This window comes from Hemitrygon akajei, chromosome 1, assembly GCF_048418815.1.
Source record: "Hemitrygon akajei chromosome 1, sHemAka1.3, whole genome shotgun sequence".
Lineage (NCBI taxonomy): Eukaryota > Metazoa > Chordata > Chondrichthyes > Myliobatiformes > Dasyatidae > Hemitrygon > Hemitrygon akajei.
Genome location: NC_133124.1, coordinates 68,217,867 through 68,245,856, shown reverse-complemented (window position 1 = coordinate 68,245,856; position 27,990 = coordinate 68,217,867). Strand labels below are relative to the sequence as shown.

The 27,990-nt window shown below is 40.3% G+C and overlaps 2 protein-coding genes across 2 annotated transcripts in view; both read right to left on the bottom strand.

Annotated features, from left to right (window-relative positions):
• Positions 1-36: 36 nt before the first annotated feature.
• Positions 37-17,325, bottom strand: LOC140727474 (pyruvate dehydrogenase [acetyl-transferring]-phosphatase 1, mitochondrial-like). Its single transcript, XM_073044801.1, has 2 exons — positions 17,201-17,325; positions 37-4,328 (listed from the first exon to the last, which is right to left on the bottom strand). The coding sequence occupies exon 2, from the start codon at positions 4,278-4,280 to the stop codon at positions 2,655-2,657; it is 1,626 nt and encodes a 541-aa protein (XP_072900902.1). The 5' UTR covers positions 4,281-4,328; positions 17,201-17,325; the 3' UTR covers positions 37-2,654.
• Positions 17,326-18,464: 1,139 nt separating this feature from the next.
• tmem67 (transmembrane protein 67) overlaps positions 18,465-27,990 on the bottom strand; it is a 162,310-nt gene continuing 152,784 nt past the window's right edge. Inside the window, exons 27-28 of the mRNA XM_073044800.1 lie at positions 20,230-20,372; positions 18,465-19,095 (exon numbers count right to left, since the gene is read on the bottom strand). Of these exons, the coding sequence (XP_072900901.1) occupies positions 19,015-19,095; positions 20,230-20,372 (224 nt within the window). The 3' untranslated portion in view covers positions 18,465-19,014. The remainder of the gene's footprint in view (positions 19,096-20,229; positions 20,373-27,990) is intronic.

Here is a 27,990-nt window from a genome sequence, read left to right as displayed (position 1 = left end):
ATTGAGCGGGATAATAAATCAATTGCTTGGTCTTAATTGCATGTTTTGATTTATTCAATATTCTTACAAGATAAATCATTATTGATGGCAGACTAAAATGATGGAATGGAATCTGGATAAAAACAAGTCACATTTGCAGTCCTGATGAAGGGTCTCAACCCAAAATATCAACTGTCCATTTCCCACTGTAGATGCTGTATAACTTGTTGAGTTCCTCCAATGCTTCGTGTGTCGCTCCAGATTCCAGCAGCAGCAATCTCATATCTCCACAGTACTATAGCAGCTCATGGCTTCAGTCATAGGAGCCAATCAATGAATATTGCCTTCTGCAAATGATACATAACTGCACTATCAATATAAGTGGAGCTTTTACAGGAATTATTTCGTTGCAGTTCAATTTGAAATTAGTTTATTAAGAAGATACGCTAATACCTGCAATTCATGATTATAGTTAGAAGAGAATGGTTCACTTATTTTCTCAAATTAACTGCTGGCAAATTCATATAGAAACAAAGAAATCTGCATTTTAATTCTTTAGGGGGCTACACTTGTGGAACACCTACCAGAACAGATGTTAAAAGGAATCATTATAGCTGCTGTGCTGGGAACCTGGCGTGAATCCTTGCCCTCCGTTGGCACTCCTGAGGCAACAATATGCTCAGTGTAAAGGCACAGTAGTCTGTAAAGACTGACATTGGGGAAGTGGAGGCCAGCAATGAGGGATGGATCTGGCACTGCCAGCGACAGCTCAGATCCAATGGTCTTTTTCATTACCTTCCGCTGGTAGTGATGGAAGCTGCTGTCTTCTCTTTTCTTGATTTCACAGCTCTGCCCAGCACTGAGGTTTCTCTGTAGCAAAAGGCTAAACATAATAGCAATCAGACTACTGAACTATATTATATTGGACAGAAGACGACATGAGGGAGGGAGCGGAATTAATGATTTATTTTGCCCTGAAAGTGAGTTTGTTGGAGGGAAATCAGACACAGGCCAACAGTGTGAAAAACCAAGACATGAAATTGGCATGCAATAGCAAAAGCAAACTTTGTGATCTGCTTAAGAACCAATTGTCCTGATGAGAGAACACCAATAGAAAGATGCCAGGTTAACTGTGTGCAGGTATGTTAGTTCACTGGGATGAACTGCCATCATTATCTATGTAATCTGTGAGTGAATTGCCTGAAGTTAGCACTGCAATATTCAAGAGTTTTATTAATTACTTAATGCTTAATAATTTCTCAAAATAATAATAACAACATAACGTAACCAATTTCACCATTAGCATTGCTTTACAATGCTATCGAATTCATATTTACAGATCAACAAGTGAGCACCAATTATTATTTGTAGTAGTGTTGCAAAACACTTCTGCTGCTTTTTGTGAAAAATTTATTTTGAATTCTCCTACATTGGTTCTAAGTGTTAAAACACGCTCCCTTATCCTAAACTTGCCAATCATTGAAAAGTTTTATTTTCTCAATAAACCATAGATGCACGAAGTGGTCATGTATCATGTGCAGTCAAACTCAATGCTAGACAATGTGAAGCCAGGGTGGGAAGGTCAGTCCACAGAGAGACCATTAAATTTTAGTGGGGTTACAACATAATTTTTTTCACTTGTTATTTTTTAACAATAGCTATGGCAAAGAAAAGTCCAATCATGCAGTCCTTATGGTCTTTTAGATAATTAGATTTAATCCAGAGCAACTCATGCAACAAGATGCAAACATGTGTACCAAATACATCTACTGAAAACAAACAGGGTTGCAGCTTTGCTGCATAGTTTGTCTTCTTCATTATTTCCTCAAAACAAAAAAAAATTTTTAAATACATTTCAGTAGCTTTAAATAAATATTCCAACAGCTAAATATTTAATAACTAAAATATCCTGTGCAAGCCAAGGAAACAAAAATCACAGTACATAAAGCGGTACATACAGTACAGAAACCCTTTTCTCTTCATCGTAAGCTCAGGATAAACCTTTGGATACGAGTTTGAAACGAAAGGGCAATTTTTTTTTCTAATATACATCTGTAAAGTTAAAATCACACAAATCTTCCAACAAGCATTTCTGTGGATATATTTTCTTGCAAGAAAAATGGTTGTCTTTGATAGACCTACTGAAAGCTGTTGAACTGAATTCTTAAAGAAACAACTTAAGATGGCATCAACAATTATTTCTAAAAGTTTAAAACTTCAAAGTGACTGTTTTACGCCATCCTGTATTTATATTTAAATTCAAATCAACAAAGCAAAGCATCTGAAATATAAAACAAGCACAAACTTTAACATTTCTACTCTCCATACCAATTTTTATGCAGTGTGGGTAGCAATATATTTAGTCAGTATATTGTTACAGTATCTCTTTCACTCTACAGAAATAGTGCCACTGACATGACTTTAACTTGAATTGCATTGCATTGAATTTCCACTTCATACATCCCTAAGTGTTTAATAAATTACAAATCAGTGTATACCTACCTAGATTTTACTTCCATTACTTTTGTTTTAAATTATTAAATTTGAGCTGTCAATATTCAGATCTAGGTTCTGGAGTCTAAGTAGTCATAATGACCTAATCTTAAAACTAAAAGTACAATCATTCTATAATTCTTCAACCATCTTTCGCATTTGAACACTTCCTAACATTAATTTTAGTTTTCTGAATTATGCTTGTAATGTGTATTTATAACATGAGAATTAAACTGCACTACTGTAACGGTTATATCATCTCTGTACATTCGTGCCAGATCTTCAGGAAGACTGAGCATTTTTGATAATCGTGCATGATCGATTGCCCCAAACTCATTGTGACCAACTGCATACCGTATAAGATGAGTTGCAGAATTCTGATCCTCAAATGTAGATGAAATACGAGCTCTTCTCTCCATTAACAATTCATGCATCTGACCAACTGTTACTTTGTAACCCCCAACAGTAATAGGCTGCTGAAGATGGGCACCAGTTAGATGTTCCCCAACTATTCTGACAACTTCCTGCCTATGTAACATTTCCCACAGCCCATCTGTGGCTAACACAAGGAACTTATCCTGAGGCCTTAATTTATGGTAAGTGACTTCAGGCTGAGCTGTTAGATATGGGGGAGTGTAGTAATTGGGCGGAATAAATTTTGTACATTCATTTTCATGTAATCGCTCTGGACCAGACTCAAGTACTCGCTTTTGCAGCTCAATGCTCCATTTGAACTTAACGTCACCAAAAGCTCTAAATGGCATTAGCAAACCAAGTAAACGGTCCTGTTTAACAACAGTTTTTGCTTCAGATTTTGGGTGTTCAGATTTAATTCTTTCAACCTCACTTTTATTCTGTGCATTATGGTCATTGGACAGTGTGACTGCAGACCAGGTTCCATCCTCTTCTTGAACACCAAGCACTGCTCTGCTGTCACCAGTATTAGCAATATGCAAATCTACACCATCTATATGTGCAACACAAGCAGTGGCACCAGAAAATGCCACTTGTAACTGCCAATAATTGAGATGCGAGTTATCACTACGCACTTGAGCTTCTAATGAAATATCATTATCGAGCCTTTTGAACGAATTTATCAGTGCTTCCACGGTATCAGGTGTCTCCTCTGTGTGGAGATCAATTAACTCTTGCCAATAGGTTCTTAAGCTTTCAAAGTACATTTTTGAAGCCTCTTTACTGAAGTAATCATTAGGATGTTTGTACCACTGTAAAAGTGGCAGTACAACGCGGCCATTATCCACTGCATTCTCTATTTCCAACAAGGTCTCACGATTTAACAAAGAAACAGCAATATAGTAAAAGAGTCGCTCGCTGACTCCCTGTGCACAAGCACAGCCTGCATGCCCATCAACAACACCCAACAGCATTCCTCGAGTCTGCAAACAAGTAGCAGCGCATCTTCGATCTTCAACTGGAGAATTGGATGGTAACTGGTTAGTGTCAAACCCGAGAACAGAACTAACATTCTTCCCATCAAATTCGGGTACTTTAAAACTGAATTCATTTGCCTTCAAGATGCTGTTAACCTGAGGAGGGGTAAGGCTGTAAGGCTGTACAGCTGTGGTCCTGTAGTTCCTCAGATGGAGATGACCAGATAACACTACTGGCTTGTGTGATCCAAGTAAGGGAGTTGGTAAAGTCCTTAAGAAGTATCTGCTTGTTGTTTGTCGATCAGCTTTAGTAGACAGGCAGTTTTTGAAGCTACAGCAGTGGCGAACTGTGGCACAGACCATATGTCTCTCCCCATTTCGAAGTGCTGAATACACTACTTGCATTGTCACCAACATTACATCAGGTTATGTTGGAACACAAGAAGATGGACCTTCCAGCATTTCCTATTTAAAAAACACAATAATTATTCCTTTATTGTATCCCACACAAACTTTTGTGCAAGAGTAAAAATACTGATTATATAGTTTTTTAAACAATTACCCTAGAAAGTATTTTTACATTCGTTGGAAAGTCCCGAGTGTTGCAAAACAACTGGAAATCAATATATACCATCAATACAAAAGATAGTTCCATTTTCTTTGAAGTGTAGAAAAGTGAAGAGTAATATCATTGAAATATAGAAGATCCTGTGAAAGCATTAAAGAGTTGATTTCAACACACTCCCTGCCCTCTCCTATTACATTTCTTCTTTGGCCCTTTACTTCTTCTACCCATGCTCTTCCATCATCTTCCCTCATTCTTTCTTGTCCACCCACACATCTACCCCTGTCCTGACCTCAGCCATTATCTTCCAGCTTATACTTCTTCTCCTCTATCCACCTTCCACCCTCTTCATTTCCAGCCCTATTGAAGGGTCTTGCCCCAAAATGTCAACTATTTATTCCTCTCCATAGATGCTGCCTGACCTCCTGAGTTCCTCCAACATTTTGTGTATGTTCTTCAAGATTTCCAGCATCTGCAGAATCTTTTGTGCTTAGGGTTAATGTTAGAAGTTAATTTAGAAGTTTACACTAATAGAAGCATCCGAATGAGGGTACACAGTTTCATGATTAGGGAATATTTGTTTGATTTGCATTGAATTGACTTTATTTCTTACATCCTTCACATACATGAGGAGTAAAAACCTTTACATTATGTCTCCGTCTAAAAGTAAGGAGTGTAGGAATTTCTTGCAGAGATTGGTGAATCTCTGGAGTTCTCTTCCCTGGAATCAATCATTGGAAGCATTTAAAGATGATTTATTGGTAACCTTTCAACCAGCTGCTCACATCATTCGTTGGTTCAAAATAGCTTGAAGCCTCTTGGAACTTTTCTGCAGGATGATATCATCGCATTCCTTTAGAGACTTGGCAAGGCCCAATAAAAAGAAGTGAGGTATAAGTGGAGCGGTTATTGTGGGAGTGAGCCTGTGTTAGAATTGTCAGCCTTTGGCTCAACTGGTTTCAGTAGGTAACTTTTAATAAACCAAACAGAAGGCAACTGGAAAAAAAACATAGGAAAAGATGAAATATGAAGGTAAGCTACACAATGATATCAAAGGGGATACCAAAAGTATTTTCCGATCTATAGGAGCAGTAAAAGAGAGATGAGAGTGGATATTGGGACTGCTAAAATATTACAATGGAGAGGTGGTAATAGGGGTAAAGAAATAGTGGACAATCTTAGTAAGTATTTTCACTGTGGAAGATCCTAGCAGTATGCCAGCAATTTGAGAGTGTTGGGGGCAGAAGTGAGTTTGGCTATTATAACTACAAAAAAAGGTTCTTGGGAAGCTGAAGATCTAAACACTTGGACCAGATGGTCAACACCCCAGGGTTCTGAAAGAGGTAGCTGAAGAGATAGTGGAGGCATTAGTAATGATCTATTAAGAACCACTAGTTCCTGGAATGGTTCTGGAGGACTGGAAAATTGCAAATGTCACTCCACTTTTTAAGAACAGTATGAGGCAGAAGAAAGGAAAATATAGTCCAGTTAGCCTGACTTCAGTGTTTGGGAAGATGTTGTAATCCATTATTAACGATGAGGTTTTAGGGTACTTAGCGGCTCATAAGATAGGTCAAAGAGGGCATGATTTTCTTAAGGGGAAATCTTACCTGACAAATCATTTGGAAATCTTTGAGAAAATAACAGGCATGATAGACAAAGGAGAGTCGGTGGATGTTGTTTACTTGGATGTTCAGAAGGCCATTGACAAACTGCCACTACATGAAGCTGCTTAACAAGAGCTCATGGTACTACAGGAAAGATACTAGCATGGATAGAAGGTTAGCTGACTGTCAAGAGACAGAGTGGGAGTAAAGGGAGCCTTTTCTGGTTGTCTGCTGGTAACTAGTGGTGTTCCTCAGGGGTCGGTTTTGGGACTGCTTCTTTTTACGCTGTATGTCAACAATGTGGATGACAGAATTAATTGCTTTGTGGCCAGGTTTGCAGATGATACAAAGGTAGATGGAGGAGCAGGTAGTGTTGAAGAAGCAGGGAGTCTCCAGAAAGATTGAGTGACTGGGCAAAGAATTTACAGATTGAATATAGTGTAGGGAAGTACAGTCGGCCCTCCTTATCCGCGGGCGACTGGTTCTGAGACACCCCGCAGATACCAAAAAACGCAGATGCTCAAGTCCCTTATTTAACCTGTCTCAGTGCGGTGGTCTTTAGGACCCAGCAGAACCCCGGGCTTTATTTAACACGTTCAGTGTGGTGGACATTATGACCCTGCGGTGCAGCTCTGAATCTGCGGTGTTTCTGTTCACGAAAATAATCACGATCATGATAGAAAATAAGGTGGAAGTAATAAAGCTATCGGAAAGAGGTGAAACGCCATCGGTCATTGGAAAAGTGTTAGGCTACAACCGGTCAATGATCGGAACAATTTTAATGGAGCATGTGAAAGGCCCCGCCCGGAGGAAAGCTACAATTATTACTAAGCAACGCAGTGGTTTAATTATTGAAATACCTATGTTTCTGAAGTGTTTTATATGCATAAAGGTAAAATATGTACTATATACTAAGAAAAACATTTCACTGATGCTAAATAAAACCGGATGTACCTGTTCCGACTTCAAATGGAACTCATTCATAACCTGGGGACCACCTGTACTTTTAAGTCATTTCTAGATTACTTATAATACCTAATACAATGTAAATGCTATGTAAATAGTTGTTGTACTGTATTGTTTAGGGAATAATGACAAGAAAAAATTATCTGTACATGCTCAAACAACGAGTGCTGGAGAGAGAACTTCCGTGTTTTCCCAATCCGCGGTTGGTTGAATCCGTGCATGCAGAATGCGCAGATAAGGAGGGCCGACTGTATATGGTCATGCACTTTGGTAGAAGGAATAAAGTCATAGACTATTTTGTAAATGTTGAGAAAATTCAAAAATCAGAGGTGCAAAGGGACATAGGAATTTTTGTGCACGATTCCCTAAAGGTTAATTTGCAGGTTGAGTAGGTGGTAAGGAAGGCAAATGCAATGTGAGCATTCAGTTCGAGTTGACTAGAATCTAAGAGTAAGGATGTGATGCTGAAGCTTTATACAGTGTTGGTCAGTCTGCACTTGGAATATTGTGAGCAACTTTGACCCCCTTACCTGAAAAAAGTTGTGCTGCCATTGGAATAGATCCAGACGAGGTTTTGGGGATGAAAGGATTAATGTATGATGAGTGTTTGATGGTTCTGGGCCTGTTCTCACTGGAGTTTAGAAGAATGGGGGCAGGGGGAAATCTCACTTAAACCTATTAAGTATTGAAAGGCCTGGACGAAGTAGATGTGGAGAGGATGTCTCCTATAGTGGGTGAATCTATGGCCATTTAGAACAGAGATGAGGAAGGATTTCTTTAGCCAGATGGTGGGGAATGTGTGGAACTCACTGCCACAGGCAGCTGTGAAGGCCAAATCATTAGGTATATTTAAAGCAGAGGATATGTTCTTGATTAGTCAGAACATCAAAGGGTACGGGAAGCAGGCAGGATAATGGGGCCAAGAGGGATAATAAATCAGGCTGATGGATAGACTCAATAGGCCAAATAGCCTAATTCAGCTCCAATGTCTTATGGCTATGAAATTATCTATTTGGATTATATATAAAACAGTTTTTCCATTGTACCTTGGTACATTCTTTAAACTTATTTCTTGAAATATCATCAAGCCTGATTTTCCTTACTCAAGGAAATAAAAACTTGTCTTTGACAATTACAACAAAAATTTACCAGAATAATTCCAGGGGAATAGTTCTATTCATGCAGACTTTAGAAGAATGAAAGATGGACTATATGTGCAATTTTGGTCCCTATATTTTAAGGATACACTAAGCCTTGGAGATAATGCAATTCATATTTATAAGATTCATCTCTTTCTAAGAATCAATGTCCTATGAAGTGCAATTGAGAAAGCTGTGTCTATAGCTATTGCAGTTTAGATGTATGGGAGGCAATCTTATACAATACTATTGTAACGTGCTGTAAAGTTTCACTGCTAACATAATGGCTTTTTGTAGCAGCAATGTTTGGATTATGGCTGGAGATAACAGGACTGTGGACACGTTAACCAATCAGGATTTTGTTGCCCTGTCTTGTGATTCTGGAAGCAGTTGATTTCGTGGGCTTTTGGAGAGGGAGAGAGAGATGAAAGAAGATGCGAATGGAGAGATTTGATAGTCTGCCGGACGGGGTGGATTCGGAGCAAGGGTCCGAAGGTCAGCGACAATCGAAGGAGGATCAGGGAAGGGGAAACCGTGAGCTCCAACTTTGTGCACAGACTGTTTAATAAGATTTGGGCCCTTTATCTTTTATATTTTGTTTCTCTACTAAGCATGTAGCCAAAGTAAGAGTTATAAAGCCTGTTTACTGTTTGTTATTTCGGGGTACTGATTTGTAACAGGGGACACACCGCACAGCATCCACCCAAACGAGACTTCTTAAGTTTGGCTGGGCCGAGGGTGATCAGCCTTACATTAAGCTGCTAGGTAAAGCGAGTGTTACACTATTGCTAATAGGTGTTGTCATAAAACAAAGGCAGGGTTGCAATGTGTCTCCTTATAACTGCAACAATTTTACTATCTCTGACTTCCAGAGACATTACTGGTGTTGTCACTGGCTTATATGTACTGAGCTATGAGGAAAAAGCTTATCTTACATACTGTTCATACAGTATTCACTAATGTATATGTAATTATTCACTAATACAGTTTTCACTAATTACACACATGAAAACCGGCGGATGCTGTAAATCAAACTAATACACACAAAATGCTGGAGGAACTCAGCAGGCCAGGCAGCTTCTATGGAAAAGAGTAAACAGTCAATGTTTCAGGCTGACACCCTTCACCAGGTCCTGAGAGAATCTCCAGGGTGAGCGGGGTCTTTGATTATACTGGCTGCTTTACTGAGGTAGTCAGCAAACAATCCAACAGTTAAATTTGAGGTAAATTAAAAAAATCTTTTAAAGCTAAAATGTTAACCAAAATACATAAATAAATTGGATTTTGGTTAATTGGGTCATATAGGGTCCAGTACAATCTGGACTAATTAAGTAGCTGACCCAATTAGCCCAAGTTTCACGGAAATAGTAAATAAGGAATTACAAGTAAATAAGGAATTACAAAGACAAACTACCATTTAACTCAGTAGCAAATTATGTATTTAAATGAAGTACAGAAGAAATTAGAATACTACCAATTCTATTACAGTACTATAAAACTGTGTATTAGTTCCAAATAGTTATTGACAGAGGAATTCAGGTGTACACTGACATGTATGGGGTGTCCAAGGACGTGTAGTACCTCTGGTAAAGGGGCTAGTCACGTCCATTCTGGGGTAACTCACTCATCTTTGGCTCTTACCGGACACTCAGCTCTCACTGTAGCTCCAAGTATTTGTTTGCATGCAACAGTGGCCACACCCCAGTAAACTGCTTTCACAAGTAGGCTAAACCAGGTGATGACAGTCGGTGGGCCTCATATCCCAGTGAAGTAGGGGCATGCCTGTCCCAGCATGTGAAGTTAGCTCTGGCCGACTGGGCAGATGAGATCAACAGTGAGATCCATGGCCAAGAAGGTGGTTTTGTAGCGCTTCATGGAGAGCAAAGGACATGATAAGGTACAGAAGGAGGCACGGAAGACCCAGTTTGTGACGACTATTCATATCATCGGACTCAGACTTCTGAGGTCAAGAGAGTGTCTGTCATTTAACTTTAACTGTCATTGTGGATACAATGGACAGCCAACACACTGCCATGTTGTTTTGATTGATTGTAAGTGAACAAAATTAGCGCAGACACCTAGTGCAGATAATGGTCTGCCTTCACACAATGCTTTCAACAACTGCATCCTTCAAATCTTCATTTTCAGTGTAACATTCAAGATGATTGTCGATACCTTCAAATTTTTGAAGTAGTGAAATTGTTTCATTTTCACTCCCGGCTATTTCTGACATTGCCAAGCCTGAATGCTTGAAACTGTAGTAAGCAAAACAATTCTAAATTGTCTTATTGCTTATTTCTCACCAACCATCAGTGACAAATTTCACTGTTGTTTGAACACAATCGACACTACTTAAAAACTGTTCACTCTAAGCACAGTGTAGTACCTAACGTGCGTACAAGTTTACACGACCGATGCCAGTTAGAAACTGCTTGGCAATAGTTGCAAGACCAGATTAAGTGGCACAATAAAGGATGTGCTGACATTGGGGAGGGTTCAGAGAAGATTCACTAGAATGATTCCGGGAATGAGAGGGTTAACATATGAGGAACGTTTGACTGCTCTTGGACTGTACTCCTTGGAGTTGTTGAAAGGCATGGACAGAGTGAATGTGGCAAAATTGTTTCCCATGGTGGGGGAGTCTAGTATGAGAGGACATGACTTGAGGACTGCAGGGCGCCCATTCAGAACAGAGATGCAAAAAAATTTTTTCAGCCAGAGGGTGGTGAATCTATGGAATTTGTTGCCACAGGCTGCAATGGAGGCTAAGTCATTGGGTGTATTTAAGGCAGAGATTGATAGGTATCTGAGTAGTCAGGGCATCAAAGGTTATAGTGAGAAGGCGGGGGAATGGGACCAAAGGGGAGATTGGATCAGCTCATGATGAAATGGTGGAGCAGACTCGATGGGCTGAATGGCTGACTTCCGCTCTTTTGTATTATGGTCTAATATTCCAAATAAACAAAGGGAAACCTAGCTATTTTCTTGATTAGTTTTTGTTCTTTTAAAGTTGTCCCAAATAAGTGGCTATCCCAATTAACCAATGGATCAATTAACCAGAATCCATTGTACATCCAGATATAATTATGAAGTAATATGATTAAAACTTCTTCTGCTTTACATCCTAATTCAAAGATCCACACATACACTGAAATCTTCAAAGTCTCAGATTCTATGCTAGGTCTTGCCGGGAAATTGTAGAAAGACTGGTCTCAGATGCGGAAAGCAGCAAGGCAGCATGGTGACAGGTGAGGGAAATTTGTTGCAAAGTAAGTCTCAGATGAGTGTATGTGTGGAAATCTGGAACTTATTTAAGCTTAACTGGCCAGAAGTGGTCAATCCAGTCACAATTCCCAACATTAACCGTTCCTCCCTCTCTCCTCACAATATGATGCCAGATCTGATGGATCTAGCGCAGACTTCAGCAAGTGAAGTACCACATTCAATCAAGTCTAACAACGAAATGGAGTCCTGTTTGGATCAGAATCCAGCACAAAACAGTTCAGAAGTCGCTCCTCACTAAAACCTGCAGGGAGATTGTGAAGATCTTAAAGATGACATAGAAACATAGAAAACCTACAGCACAATACAGGCCCTTCGGCCCACAAAGTTGTGCTGAACATGTCCCTACTTAGAAATTACTAGACTTCCCCATAGCCCTCTATTTTTCTAAGCTCTATGTACCTATCCAAAAGCCTCTTAAAAGACCCTATTGTATCCACCTCCACCACCATTGCCAGCAGCCTGTTCCACGCACTCACCAGTCTCTGAGTAAAAAGCCTACCCCTGACATCTGCTCTGTACCTACTCCCCAGCATCTTAAACCTGTGTCCTCTTGTGGCAAACATTTCAGCCCTGGGAAAAAGCCTCTGACTATCCACATGATCAATGCCTCTCATCATCTTATACACCTCTATCAGGTCACCTCTCATCCTTCGTCGCTCCAAGGAAAAAAGGCCGAGTTCAACCTGTTTTCTTAAGGCATGCTCCCCAATCCAGGCAACATCCTTGTAAATCTCTTCTGCACCCTTTCTATGGTTTCCACATCCTTCCTGTGGTGAGGCGACCAGAACTGAGCACAGTATTCCAAGTGGGGTCTGACCAGGGTCCTATATAGCTGCAACATTACCTCTCATCTCCTAAATTCAATTCCACAATTAATGAAGGCCAATACACCATATGCCTTCTTAACCAAAGAGTCAACCTGCACAGCTGCTTTGAGCGTCCAATGGACTCTGCCCCAAGATCCCTCTGATCCTCCACACTGCCAAGAGTCTTACCATTAATACTATATTCTGTCATCATATTTGACCTACCAAAATGAACCACTTTACACTAGGTTGAACTCCATCTGCCACTTCTCAGCCCAGTTTTGCATCCTATCAATGTCCCGCTGTAACCTCTGACAGCCCTCCACACTATCCACAACACCTCCAACCTTTGTATCATCAGCAAACTTAATAACCCATCCCTCCAGTTCCTCATCCAGGTCATTTATAAAAATCACAAGGAGTAAGGGTCCCAGAACAGATCCCTGAGGCACCCCACTGGTGACCAACCTCCATGCAGAATATGACCTGTCTACAACCACTCTTTGCCTTCTGTGGGCAAACCAGTTCTGGATCCACAAAACAATGTCCCCTTGGATCCCATGCCTCCTTACTTTCTGAAAAAGCCTTGCAAGGGGTACCTTTTACTGCTCTTCCTTCATCGGTGTGTTTAGTCACATCCTCAAAAAATTCAATCAGGCTCATAAGGCATGACCTGCCTTTGAGAAAGCCATGCTGACTATTCCTAATCATATTATACCTCTCCAAATGTTCATGAATCCTGCCTCTCAGGATCTTCTCCATCAACTTATCAACCACTGAAGTAAGACTCACTGGTCTATAATTTCCTGGGCTATCTCTACTCCCTTTCTTGAATAAAGGAACAACATCCGCAACCCTCCAATCCTCCGGAACCTCTCCCGTTCCCAATAGATTTATAGACTATAGATTTATCGCTCCTCATCAATTATTTGTACATGACCATTGGTTTCAGAAAATAGAACAGCTGTATGTTTTACATGGAACAAACTGTCTCCTCTGCAGTCACATAGTGATCCTACCAGGCAGCAGAGACATGGCGTGCCACTTGTAACTGTGCCCTACAGCCTAACTTTTTACTGCTTTGTGAAGAAGCAGTTCTTTAGTGTCCATATTGCTGTCTCACTTATTTATAAAAAACATTTGGCCTTTATGAAAAACAATTTGGTTTTAAAAGATTATTCTCAAAGAGAAATTCATATTCAATGAAAACAAATTGATTTTATTGCTCAGTAAAAAAAAAAGAGCACAGCACTATTCCACTTTTGAGGTTTAAACTTCATTGATTCTACTGTTTTTTTTGGGTATTTCCTGTGAATACCCGCAAGAAAATGAGTCGCAGGGCAGTTTATGGTGACAGATACAGTGCCTATAAAAAGTACTCCCCCCCCGCCCCCCGGAAGTTTTCATTTTTTATTGTTTGACAACATTGAATTAGTGTGGATTAAATTTGGCTTTTTTTTTTGACACTGATCAACAGAAAGAGGCTCTCCACTGACAGATCTCCACTAAGTGATCTAAATTAATTTCAAATATAAATCACAGAATAATTGATTGCACAAGTATTCAACTCTTCAAATCAGTATTTAATAGATGCACCTTTGGCAGAAATTACAGCCTTGAGTCCGTGTGGATAGGTCTCTATATCAGCTTTGCATGTCTGGACACTGCAATTTTTCCCCATTCTTTACAAAACTGCTCAAGCTCAGTCACATTGTATGGGGATCATGAATGAACAGCCCCTTTCAAGTACGGTCACAAATTCTCAGTTGGATTGAAGTCTGGACTACAACCTGGCTACTCTAGGACATTAACTTTGTTGTTTTTAAGCCATTCCTGTGTAGCTTTGGCTTTATGCTTGGGGTCATTGTCTTGCTGGAAAACAAATCTTCTCCCAAGACACAGTTGTCTTACAGACTGTATCAGGATTTCTTCCAAGATTTTGCTGCATTCATTTTACCCTCTACCTTCACAAGCCTTCCGCGGCCTGCTGCGGTGAAGCATCCCCACTACCACCATGTTTCACAGTAGGGGTCGTGTGTTTTTGATGATTCACAATGTTTGGCTTATGCAAAACATGGCATTCAGTTTGATGACCAAAAAGCTGATGAGTTCTTCCAACTGACCTCAGTGTCTCCCACATACTTTCTTGCAAACTCTAGCCAAGATTTCATGAGAGATTTTTTTTCCCCAACAGTGACTTTCTCTTTGCCACCCTTTCATAAAGCAGTGACTGGTGAAGCACCTGGACAACAGTTATATGCACAGTCTCTCCCATCTCAACCACAGAAGCTTGTAACTCCTCCAGAGTTGTCATAAGTCTACTGGTGACCTCCCTCACTAGTCCCCTTCTTGCATGGTCACTCAGTTTTTCAGGACAGCCTGCTCTAGGCAGATTTACAGTTGTGCCATATTCTTGATGATTGATTGTACTCCAAGGGATATTCAGTGACTAGGAAATTTGCTTGTAGTCACCTTCTGACTTGTGTTTTTTATTAAGTTGCTTGGAGTGTTCTTTTATCTTCATACTGTAGTTTTTGGCAGGATACTGACTCACCAGCAGATGGACCTTCTAGATACAAGTGTAATTTACAACAATCAATTGAAACATACTGACTGCACACAGGTGATCACCATTTAACTAATTATGTGACTTCTGTAACCAATTAGCTGCACCAGAGATGATTGGTGTGTCATATTAAAGGGGCGAATACTGATGCATCAATTATTTTGTATTTTATATCTGTAGCTAATTTAGATCACTTTGTAGAGATCTGTTTTCACTTTGAGATGAAAGAGTTTTTCTGTTGATCAGTGTCAAAAATAAACAAATTAAATCTTCTGTGATTCAATGTTGTAAAGCAATAAAACATGAGAACTTCCAAGGGAGGAATTGTACATCCTTTGATAAAACATTTATTTTGAACTTTGAACATTTTCTCCTACTATGAATATTATGTTTAGTAGATATTAAATCAGCATATCTAATCATATCTCCAGCGATTTTCAGTGGAGTGTTGTGCACGGTTCCAGTATACCCATTTAGAAAAAGATAAGAGTGTTGGTCATATTCCAAAAAACAGAATGACCAGACTAATTCCTAGGACAGAGGGTTGTCCTTTCATCAATGACAAAAGAAATCTGACCTATATTCTTTGGAGTTTATTAGAATATGAATGATCTTACTAAAACATACAAGAACATCAACTGTATAACTAGGTAAACTGTCGAGACTGGTGGAACAATCTCAAATGAGGGGGCAAAGTTATCAGGTGAGAGGAATGGCATTTAAAACTGAAATTATAGATTACTGGAATTCTCTGTCATGGATAGGTTGTGGAGACAAAATCACTTGGGGTATTCAAAGAGGAAAATACATTTTTGAAAGACCGGGTTATTAAGAGCTATGGAGAACTGACGCACAGGTACAGATGAGAGGACCTGGGGCCAATCAATTATGATCATATTGAACGTCAGGGCAGGCAGCCTCTATGGAAATAATACTTCAGGCTGAGACTCTTCAGTACTGGAAAGGAAGGGGAAGACACCAAAACAAAAAGGTGGGGCGGGGAAGGAGAACCAGCTAGAAGATGATAGCTGGCAGAAGAGGAGGCCATGTGACATGGCAGAAAGTGAATGAGGATTAGAAATTCTGGTTTTGGAAGAAGTGCTCAACAAAGCAGGGTCCCAGTTTATGTCGGGTCTCATCAGTCTAGAGGAGGCCGCATCAGGAACACCAGATACAACAGATGGCACCAACAGATTTGCAGGGAAGTGTGGCCTCACCTGGAAGGACAGCTTGGTGCCCTGAATAGAGGCAAGAGAAGAGGTAAATGGGCCAATGCCAGGAGAGAGATTAGTGGTGAGGGATGACTGGTCAAGGAAATCACTGAGGGAATGAAACCAGTGGAAAGCAAGTGGGAGGGAAGCAAAGATGCGTTTGGAGATAAGATCGCATTGACAAGTGGCAGAAGTTGAGGAGAATGATGCGTGGATGTAGAGGCTCATGGTGGGGTGGATGAGGACAAGAGGAACACTATCCCTTAAGGCAACTGGAAGATGGGTGAGCGTAGATATCCAGAAAATGGATGAGATGCAGGTGAGGGCAGCATCAAATATGGAGGAAGGGAAAACCTCATCCTGAGAAGATGCAGCTGAGAAATAAAGGAAATAGGAACTGAGAAATAGAAATAGCATTACAGGTGACAGGATGGGAAGAGGTACTGTCAAGATAGCCACGGAAATTAGGTTTATAAAAGATGTTGGTTGACAGTTTGGTCTCCAGAGAGAAAGGCGAGGGAGGTGTCAGAATGGACCAAGTGAATATAAGGGCAGGTGGAAGTTGGAGACAAATTGACCATCTTAACATGGATGCATGAAGCAGCACCAATACAATTGTCAATGTAGCGAAGGAAGAGTTGGGGAGCATCACCAGGGAAGGCTTGGAACATGGACTGATCTACGTAGCCAAAGAAAAGGTAGGCATAGTTGGGGGCCATGCAGGTGCCCATGGTTACCCCTCGAGTCTATACAAAGTGGGAGGATCCGAAGGAAAAATTGTTGAGGGCGAGGACGAGTTCTGCCAGAGGAGGGGAATTGGTTGGGTCATTTCTTTGTTTAACCCGAGACATTAACTGTTTCGCTCTTGGGTGAAGTTACCTCATTGCTAGTCTGCATCTCACACTGTTTCAATCGCGGGAATATTCTGACGAAGAGCAGTCAGTAGACTGACACTAAACCTTCAGTGCGCCTACAGCGCCGCTTCCGGTGAACTTGTTTCAAACGCTTCCGGCTAGAAGCAAGTTCTTTCCGCACACCGGCACCGCGCAGTTCGCGGGCTCACAGGCACCAGAGAGGATATGGGTGCCCGCCTATCCAGCCCTCGGTACAGACCGCTGACCGAAAGGCGGACGAGGTGCTACCTCGCAGTGTACTGCAACCAAACCCAGCCTACTGGACAACCGGCACCAACCTGGGCGTCGCTGACCCCGTCCTTCGTTCCCGCGGAATGAAGGAGCTGACTTCCACACGCAGCTCCTCGCGACCGTTTGACATTGACACCAGCCCCTCTGACGCTCTCTGATTGGTTGCTACAGGGGCCGGGCTGGAACGACATGACGCGCCGAAGGCATCGGTGCCGCGGAAGTTCCTATTGGCTAATAACCGACCGCGCCTCTGACCTAAACCCTGCTGCAGCGCGCTCAGCGACTATGCCAGTCGGAATTGGTCCGCTGTGATTTATATCCCTCTAATCAGCTCGTTTCTGGACTTTGCAATTAGGATAATCTCAGAATTTTGTATATCTTAATGTTTTAAAGGATGTTCAGATATCAGAAAACTACGATCACCGGAGTTTTCGATCTGACAGCATTAGCCAGGGTTCCTTCCGGGCCAGATAGATGAATTACTATTTATTCTGACTGCCGCATATATTTAATTGCCAAAGGGAAATTTCTGCAAAAATGTCTCTTGATTTGCTGACTTGGTGTCCCTCCAGCTAAATGCACCATTCATCAAATGAACCACTAAAGTTTATTCAGCACTGCATGCTACCTACAGAGAATGTATTTGCTTCTTGTTTCTTCTATCACCTACCCACAACATATTCTGCCACATTTATAACCTCTGTATTTTACTAGATGGTGTGCTGCCTCTTCAGTTTCTGACACAAAGTATCTGAATACAAGCTCTGCCACTATGCAAATAAAATAAAAATTCTTAGGGATTGTTACACTTGGCAGGTCATTCAGAAATTATGTGCATTGATATACAGTAAAACAGTCTTTAAAAAACACCTGCTCAAATATAAATTACAAGTAGTATCAAATTTGAAATTAAAAGGACAGCCAATGGAAACAATAGTACTGCTGCTTGTCCACAGGAGGAGTCTGCACGATAGACACGGCTTGTAAAGTGACCTGACCGAGAAATTCTTTTATGTATCAGTCAAACATAAGAGAACACGTCAGTTTTAATTGGCCTACATCTAACCAGGAATTAGACACCTTTGGCTCAGTTATCTTACACCCTTGTGCCAAAAATCAATGAGAGATCGCAGATTGGACTGGTATTATTTATCACAACAAAAATGGCATAGGCACCTTTGCTCCTTTTACCAACATTTGATATACCTGTGTCCCCAGTGAACCCTGCTCCAAAACTAAATTATAAAAAATATCTCAGAATATTACAACCCTCTTTTGAATCTATACATAATGGGATATACGAACTATAAATTTCTTTGAAAATTGTTTAATCGCAAAAACAAGATTGGTTGAAAGACAACAATTATAAACATTTCTCAATATAGCCCTTAAGATTCAAAATGTAAATTTGATTCACACATTTGTACTGATGTTCTAATGTGGTTTAGAAGCATGAAAGAGCAGAAGCTAAGCATTTTCCAAGGGAAAAGAAAACACCACTAAATGTAACATTAAAGCCCCTCCAGTGGCTTAATTATAGAACAACAGGGACAAAAATCATCCACCCACCAGTTACGTAGAAGAATATTGCTTGAGATAAGATTTGAGGAATGGGAAAAAGACTTGATAAATATAAGTTAGTAAACAAATGCCAAATTGTTAATAAAATCACATTGTTACATTAACAGAGATAATTTGGAAAAGCAGTATCATTACCGTAAGTTTGTATTCACAACAAATGCAAACTTATTTATTTTGTTTAATGGGAAATATGTGAAACTATCCAGGAGTAAGAAACGTTTTCAGTTCTAGAGTTGAGTTGATGTGCATCCTCCCAAATGTATGTTAAATTCCTGTGATTTCAGAGAAGGAACCTTTCATCAATCAATGCTTTCTGAGCCAAGTTCTTGCGTCCCATTGCATTTCGAATGAACTGAAAAACCTTCGAATTGGAAAGGAATATTAACATTTTATTGAATATTTATAGAAAAAAAAGATTATACCACAGAAGAAAACCATCCAACCCATCAAGCTTGTGCCTATTTTTCTGCAACAGCAAATGAATTTAGTCCCAATCTCCTGACTTCTCTAATAACTTAGCAAAAAATTAACATAGATTCTTTCTCCCCTCTGCAATATGGTAATACAGTAACTTCACAAGTGGTGGCTGCTCTTTGGAACCTTGTCAGCCCACACTTTGAGGTTTTTTTCCTCCTTTTTATAATAATATATGCTCCAGTCTTTGCAACATTATGAAAAAGAAATAGATGGGAACTCAATAATACAATCTCAAAGATCCACTGCTTGATTTCCCTAGTTCAAAAGGGCAGAACAAAGATAAAAAATAATTGAGAAAAAGCAGGTCAATCTGGCTATGTGCAAAATCTGCACCACTATGCTGGGACAATCATTAGTCATGGAAATGGCACTCCAAATATTCACTAACTATAAAAATCATTACAGCTAAGCTTAATTCTTCTAATGTAGAAGAGCATTTCCAAAGTACAAAATAAAGGAGGGGTGAAATTTCTCTTTGGCTGCCAGTATAAGCATCCTCGTCACCCATTACTCAACATTAATAAATCAATGTTCCATTCAGATTTGCAAGTAAACAAAATGATGTAAGCGATGTCAAACATGCTCCTCATTGGAGCTGATTTTGTTGTTGTGTGGGTTTAAATCAGAAAATGCCAGGAATTCTCAGCAAATCAGGCAGCATCTGCAGTGAAAAATTTAGATATTTCTCTAATTTGTCAATGTTTCATTAGAATGACTTTGATAAACAGTCATTAGCAGAAGCGTTGGGCTGAATAATTTCTTACTCCAGCCAGCGGTTCCACTGAGAAGGCTATGTATTTGTCTTTCTACTGCTAGACTTAGTAATGGGTCTGGTAATGAAGTACTGGGACTCGTTGAGCTTGGGAGTAGAGTACACATTGCACTTGACCATAGCTAAGCTGTCAGAAGGACAATCAACTCAAACATTTTTCCTGCTTGCACTACTTATGTGTTCTAAGTAACAATTTCCCCATGGGGATGAATAAAGTATCTATCTATCTATCTAAATGCACAATACCTTTTGTTGTATGTAAGTTAGAAAGGAAGCAAAAATAAAATTTTGAGTAGCTAAATCCACAATACAGAAGAACAATGTATCAAAAATAAGAAGTGTTCCTTCATTGCCATAGTAAAGCACATCAGTGAATGAATAGTTTTCATCTGCAAAGAACAAAATATTTTAGTGATAACACAAAGTAAGTCAATAGTGTTATTAACATATACTTTAGAATCTATAAGAATTGAAGGTTTATTTTGCTTCAACTTATACACATTCAACCTGATGTGATGAAACTTTATCACTCTTTTCTAATCTTGAAGAAAGCTCTTTACAACAATGTAGCAAGAACTTTCTCTTTTCTGAAGCCTGTTGCTATCAGCAATCTTTTCAAAAGAATCCATGACATCCAGCAGTTATGATAACATTAAACTGGCTGAGCAGCTATCATAGTAGGCATATGAAGAAACAAAAGCATATTTTTATCGAAGCTTTTAAACATGATTTAGATCGTCACACAGAGGTCAGACCATAGATTTGCAAAGGCAGAATCTGAATTTTATGCATTAGCTTCAAAAAGATTTATTTTGAAATTACTTATTTAAAAAAATCCTATACTATGAATAAATTAAAGCACATAGTAATTTTTCAGGACATTAAACAGTAATTATATTTTAGAAGGTGTATCTTTAAATATTTGCTAAGCATAATCTTTTCAGGATATGTTTACTTGAATTTATATTGACTATAGTGATTTCCCTAAATTGAAAATGAGGTTTAAAAAGAACCCGGGGCCTTGTGGAAGTTTTTGGTGGTCTGTAATCGTCATGAGAGGTTGTTCATTGGTGAGGCTGCACGAAGTCTCGAAAGAGCCTGGAGCCTTTTGGATCTTTTCAATGGACTGATTTTTTTTGGTTCTCGGCAGGAGCCAATATAAAGAAGAGAGGTGTAGCACAGTGGCCATTGTTGGAGTGGTCAGGCTCAGGCTCAACATGCTTGGCGAGAACAGGTGCAGGCTATAACTTAAGCTTGAGAAGTTAGAGGCGTAACAAGTGCAGGCAGGATAGTAGTTCAGACAGGGGAATGCTCATCCTGTGAGATGTGGAACTTCAGGGTCCTTACAGTCTCCTTGATGACTACAACCACAGGAAGTGCACCTGTAGAGTAACGTAACTGGGAGAAATGTACATAATTCACAACCACTGACCAGGGTCCTATATAGCTGTAAGATTACCTCTTTGCTTCTAAACTCAATCCCACAATTGATGAAGGCCAATGCACCGAATGCCTTCTTAACCACAGAGTCAACCTGTGCTGCAGCTTTGAGCATCCTACGGACTTGGACCCCAAGATCCCTCTGATCCTCCGCACTGCCAAGAGTCGTACCATTAATACTATTTCTGTCATCATATTTGACCTACCAAAATGAACCATCTCAGACTTATCTGATTTGAACTCCATCTGCCACTTCTCAGCCCAGTTTTGCATTCTATCAACGTCCCGCTGTAACCATTGACAGTCCTCCACACTACCCAGAACACCCCCAAACTTTGTTTCATCAGCAAATTTACTAATCCATCCTTCCAGTTCCTCATCCAGGTCATTTATAAAAATTACAAAGAGAAAGGGTCGCAGAACAGATCACTGAGGCACACCAGTGGTCACCAACCTTCATGCAGAATATGACCCGTCTACAACCACTCTTCGCCTTCTGTGGGCAAGCCAGTTCTGGATCCACAAAGCTATGTCCCCTTGGATCCCATGTCTCCTTACTTTCTCAATAAGCCTTGCATGGGGTACCTTTTCAAATGCCTTGCTGAAATCCATATACACTACATCTACTGCTCTTCCTTCAACAATGTGTTTAGTTACATCCTCAAAAAATTCAGTCAGGCTCGTAAGGCATGACCTGCCTTTGACAAAGCTATACTGACTATTCCTATTCATATTAAGCCTCTCCAAATGTTCATAAATCCTGCCTCTCAGGATCTTTTCTATCAACTTACCAACCACTGAAGTAAGACTCACTGGTCTATAATTTCCTGGGCTATCTCTACTCCCTTTCTTGAATAAGGGAACAACATCTGCAATCCTTCAGAACCTTTCCCGTCCCAAGTCACGATGCAAAGATCATCACCAGAGGCTCAGCAATCTCCTCCCTTGCCTCCCACATTAGGCTGGGGTACATCTCGTCTGGTCCTGGAGACTTATCCAACTTGACGCTTTCCAAAAGCTCCAGCACATCCTCTTTCTTAATGTTTATATACTCAAGCATTTCAATGCACTGCGAGTCATCTCTATAATCACCAAACATTAAGTACCTCAGCTATTTCCTCTGGTTCCACACGCATGTTTCCACTGTCACACTTGATTGGTCCTATTCTCTCACATCTTATACTCTTGCTCTTCACATACTTGTAGAATGCCTTGGGGTTTTCCTTAATCCTGCTCACCAGGGCCTTCTCATGACTCCTGGCTCTCCTAACTTCATTCTTAAGCTCCTTCCTGCTAGCCTTATAATCTTCTAAATCTCTATCATTACCTAGTTTCTTGAACCTTTTGTAAGCTTTTCTTTTCTTCTTGATTAGATTTTCAACAGCCTTTGTACACCATGGTTCCTGTACCCTACCATCCTTTCCCTGTGCAGAATGCCATACAAATATTCCCTGAACATTTGCCACATTTCTGCTGTACATTTCCCTGAGAACATCTGTTCCCAATTTATGCTTCCAAGTTTCTGCCTGATAGCTTCATTTTCCCCCTTACTCCAATTAAACGCTTTCCTAACTTGTCTGTTCCTATCCCTCTCCAATGATATGGTAAAGGAGATAGAATTGTGATCACTATCTCCAAAATGCTCTCCCACTGAGAGATCTGACACCTGAGCAGATTCATTTCCCAATACCAGATCAAGTATAGTCTCTCCTCTTGTAGGCTTATCTACATATTGTGTCAGGAAACCTTCTTGAACACACCTAACAAACTCCACCCCGTCTAAACCCCTTGCTCTAGGGAGATGCCAATCAATATTTGGGAAATTAAAATCTCCCACCAAGACAACCCTGTTATTATTACACCTTTCCAGAATCTGTCTCCCTATCTGCTCCTCGATGTCCCTATTACTATTGGGTGGTCTATAAAAAACACCCTGTAGAGTTATTGACCCCTTCCTGTTTCTAACTTCCACCCCCAGAGACTCCGTAGACAATCCCTCCATGACTTCCTCCTTTTCTGCAGCTGTGACACTAACTCTGAACAGCAGTGCCACGCCCCCACCTCTTTTGCCTCCCTCCCTGTCCTTTCTGAAACATCTAAAGCCTGTCACTCGATGTAATCATTCCTGCCCCTGAGCCATCCAAGTCTCTGTAATGGCCACAACATCATAGTTCCAAGTACTGATCCATGCCCTGAGCTCCAGGACTTAATCATAACTTAATCACAGGACAATTTACAATGAGCAATTAGCCTACCAACCGGTATGTCTTTGAACTGTGGGAGGAAACTGGAGCACCTGGAGGAAACCCACACATTCACAGGGAGAACATACAAACTCCTAACTAGCAGTGGTGGGAAGATCAGAGTTGAGAGCTTTGCATCCAAAGAAACGCCTTGTATCGAAAGGGCAGACAGGTAAGCATAGGGGGTGGTGTGGCTTTGTTGGTAAAAAATGAAAACAAATTCTTAGAAAGTGGTGACAGATGATCAGAAGATGTAGAATCCTTTTGGATTAAAAAATTGCAATGATACAAAGACCCTGATGGGAGTTATATACAGGCATCTGAACAGTAGCTAGGATGTGGGATATAAATTACAATGGGAAATAGAAAAGGCATGTAATAAGTGCACCGTTATGAGAGTTATAGGGGAGTTCAATATGCAGGTAATTTGGGAAAATCAAGTTAGTGTTGGATCCAAGAGCAGGAAAGTGTAGAATGCTTATGAGATGGCTTTTTAAAGAAGCTTGTGGTTGAGCCCATTATGGGAAAGGCAATGTTGGATTGGATGTTGTGTAATAAACCAAAGTTGAATAGGGAGCTTAAAGTAAGGGAACCCTTAGGAAATAGTGATCATAATCTGACTGAACTCACTCTGCAGTTTGAGAGGGAGAAGCTAAAGTCAGATGTATCAGTATTCCAGTGGAGTCAAAAGAATTACAGAAGCATTAGAAAGGAGCAGGCCAAAGTTGATTGGAAGGGACAGCAATGGCTGGAGTTGCTGGTGCAATTCAGAAAGCACAGTATAGATGCATCCCAAAGATGAAGAAGTAGACAAAAGGGAGGATGAGCAACAGTAGCTGACAAGAGAAGTCTACGGCAGCATAAAAGCAAAAGAGAGGACATATAGCAAAAATTAAGTGCGAAGTTAGAGGATTGGGAAGCTTTTAAAAACTACAGAAGCGACTTAACAAACCATAGAGAAAAAAGATGACATTTGAAGGTAAGCTAGCCAATAATATAAAAGAGGATACCAAAAGTTTTTTCAGATATATAAAGAATAAAACAGAGGTAAAAGTGGATATTGGAGAGTTAGTAATGGAGGATAAAGAAATGGCTGATGATCTTAATATGTATCTTGTAATAGCCTTCACTGTGGAAGACATTAGCAGTATAACAGAAATTAATGAGTGTCAGGAGGCAGAAGTGAGTGTTATTATTACTATTACTAAGGAGAAGGTGATTGGGAAGCTGAAAAGTCTGAAGGTAGATATGCCACCTAAACCAGATGGACTAAACCCCAGGATTCTAACAGAGATAGTTGAAGAGATTGTGGAAGCACTTGTAATGATCTTTCAAGAATCACTAGATTCTGGAATAACTCTGGAGGACTGAAAAATTGAAAATGTCACTCCACTCTTAAGATGGGAGGGAGGCAGGAAAAAGGAAATTATATGCCATTAGTTTGACTTCAGTGGTTGGAAAGATGTTGGCGTCCATTATTAAGGAGGAGCTTTTAGTATTCTTAGTGATGCATGATAAAGTAGGCCAAAGTCAGCATTGTTTCCTTCAGGGGAAATCTTGCCTGACAAACCTATTGAAATTCTTTGAGCATATAACAGGCAGGATAGACAAAGGAGAGTCAGTGGATGTTGTATACTTGGATTTTCAGAAAGCCTTTGGCAAGGTACCGAACATAAGGCTTCTTAACAGTTTAAGGGCCATGGTATTACAGGGAAGATACTAGGATGGATAGAAGATTGGCTGGCTGATATAAGGCAAAGAATGTAAATAAAGGTGATTGATTCAGGTTGGCTGCCGGTAGCAAGTGGTGCTCCTCAGAGATAAGTATTGGGACCGCTACTTTTCACACTTTATATCAATGATTTGGATGATGGAATTGATGGTTTTCTGGCTATGTCTGCAGACGATACAAAGCTAGATGGACAGTCAGGTGATGTTGAGGAAGCAGGAAGTCTGAAGAAGGACAAACAGATGGGAAGAATGGGCAAAGAAGTGGCAGGTGGAATATAGTGTAGGGAAGTATATGATCATGCACTTTGCTAGAAGGAATGAAGGCGTAGACTACGTATTTTCTAAATGAGGAGAAAATTCAAAAATCAGAGGTGCAAAGGGACATGGGAGTCCTTGTATAGGATTCCCTAAAAGGTTAATTTGTGGGTTGAGTAGGTGGTAAGGAAGGCAAATGCAATGTTGGCATTAATTTCAAGAGGCCAAGAATATAAAAATGGTTGTAATGTCGAGGCTTTATAAGGCATTGGTCATACTGCACTTGGAGTATAGTGAGCAGTTCTGAGCCCTATATCTTAAAGAAGGACGTGCTGGCAATGGAGAGGGTCCAGATGAGGATGAAATGATTTTGGGAATGAAATGGTTAATGCTAGAACTTGCTGGAGTTTAGAAGAATGAGGGGAGGATCTCACTGAAACCTGTTGAATATCGAAAGGTTAAGCTAGAGTAGATGTGGAGAGAACGTTTGCTATAGTGGGGTAGTCTCAGTCCAAAGGGCACAACCTCAGAATTGAGGGATATCAATTTAGAACAGAGGTGAGGAGAAATTTCTTTGGCTAGACAGTAGTGAATCTGTGGAATTCATTGCTATGAATGGCTGTGGAGACCAAGTCATTGAGGTTGATAGGCTTTTGATAAGTTAGGACATCAAATGTTATGGGATGAAAGCTGAGAATGGGGTTGAGAAGGATAATAGATAAGTCGTTGTGGAATGACAGTGGAGACTTGATGAGCCAAATGACCTAATTCTGCTCCTATGTCTAATGGTCTTATGGAAAGAAGATTATCACAGAAATTGTGGAAGGCATCAAATTACTGCCTGCAACTTTGCATTTAGTTGCATTTGAATTTCCTTGGATTTGCTGTCAGTTCCCAGAAATATGATAAAAAATGGAAATCATTTCAGAATCTTGATGCAATCCAGGTTATTTTGTTTCTGACATTTCTTAATGCAGTTTGTGTAGCTGGTGAACAGTTTAATCTGTAAGCTGCTTGCTGGAAACAAATACCTGTGTTCAAAATACATACTACAGAGTCTCTGTGGGTGGAAGTTAGCAACAGGAAGGAGTCAATAACTCTACTGGGTGTTTATTATAGACCACCCAATAGTAACAGGGAAAGGATGGTAGGGTACAGGAACCATGGTGTACAAAGGCTGTTGTAAGTCTAGTCAAGAAGAAAAGAAAAGCTTACGAAAGGTTCAAAAAACTAAGTAATGATAGAGAACTATAAAATTGTAAGGCCAGCAAGAAGGAGCTTAAGAAAGAACTTAGGAGAGCCAGAAAGGGCCATGAGAAGGCCTTGGCGGACAGGATTAAGGAAAACCCTAAGGCATTCTACAAATATGTGAAGAGCAAGAGGGTAAGACATGAGAGAATAGGACCTATCAAGTATGAAGTGGAAAAGTGTGAATGGAACTGGAGGAGATAGCAGAGGTACCTAATGAGTACTTTGCTTCAGTATTCACTATGGAAAAGGATCTTGGTGATTGTAGTGATGACTTACAGTGGACTGAAAAGCTTGAGCATATAGATATTAAGTAAGATGATGTACCGGAGCTTTTGGAAAGCATCAAGTTGGATAAATCTCTGGGACCAGATGAAATATACCCCAGGCTACTGTAGGAGGCAAGGGAGGAGATTGCTGAACCTCTGGTGATGATCTTTGCATCATCAAAGGGGACAGGAGAGGGTCCAGATGATTGGAGGGTTGCGGATGTTGTCCCATTATTCAAGAAAGGGTGTAGAGATAGCCCTGGAAATTATAGACCAGTGGATCTTACTTCAGTGGTTGGTAAGTTGATGGAGAAGATCCTGAGAGGCAGGGTTTATGAACATTTGAAGAGGCATAATATGATTAGGAATAGTCAGCATGGCTTTGTGAAAGACAGGTTGTGCCTTATGAGCCTGATTGAATATTTTGAAGATGTGACTAAACACATTGATGAAGGTAGAGCAGTAAATGTGGTGTATATGGATTTCAGCAAGGCATTTGACAAGGTACCCCATGCAAGGCTTATTGAGAAAGTAAGGAGACATGGGATCCAAGGAGACATTGCTTTGTGGATCCAGAACTGGCTTGCCCACAGGAGGCAAAGAGTGGTTGTAAATGGGTCATATTCTGCATGGAGGTCAGTGACCTGTGGTGTGCCTCAGGGATTTGTTCTGGGACCCCTTCTCTTCATGATTTTTATAAATGACCTGGATGAGAAAGTGGAGGGATGGATTAGTAAATTTGCTGATGAAACAAAGTTTGGGGCATTGTGGGTATTGTGGAGGGCTGTCAGTGGTTACACGGGACATTGATAGAATGCAAA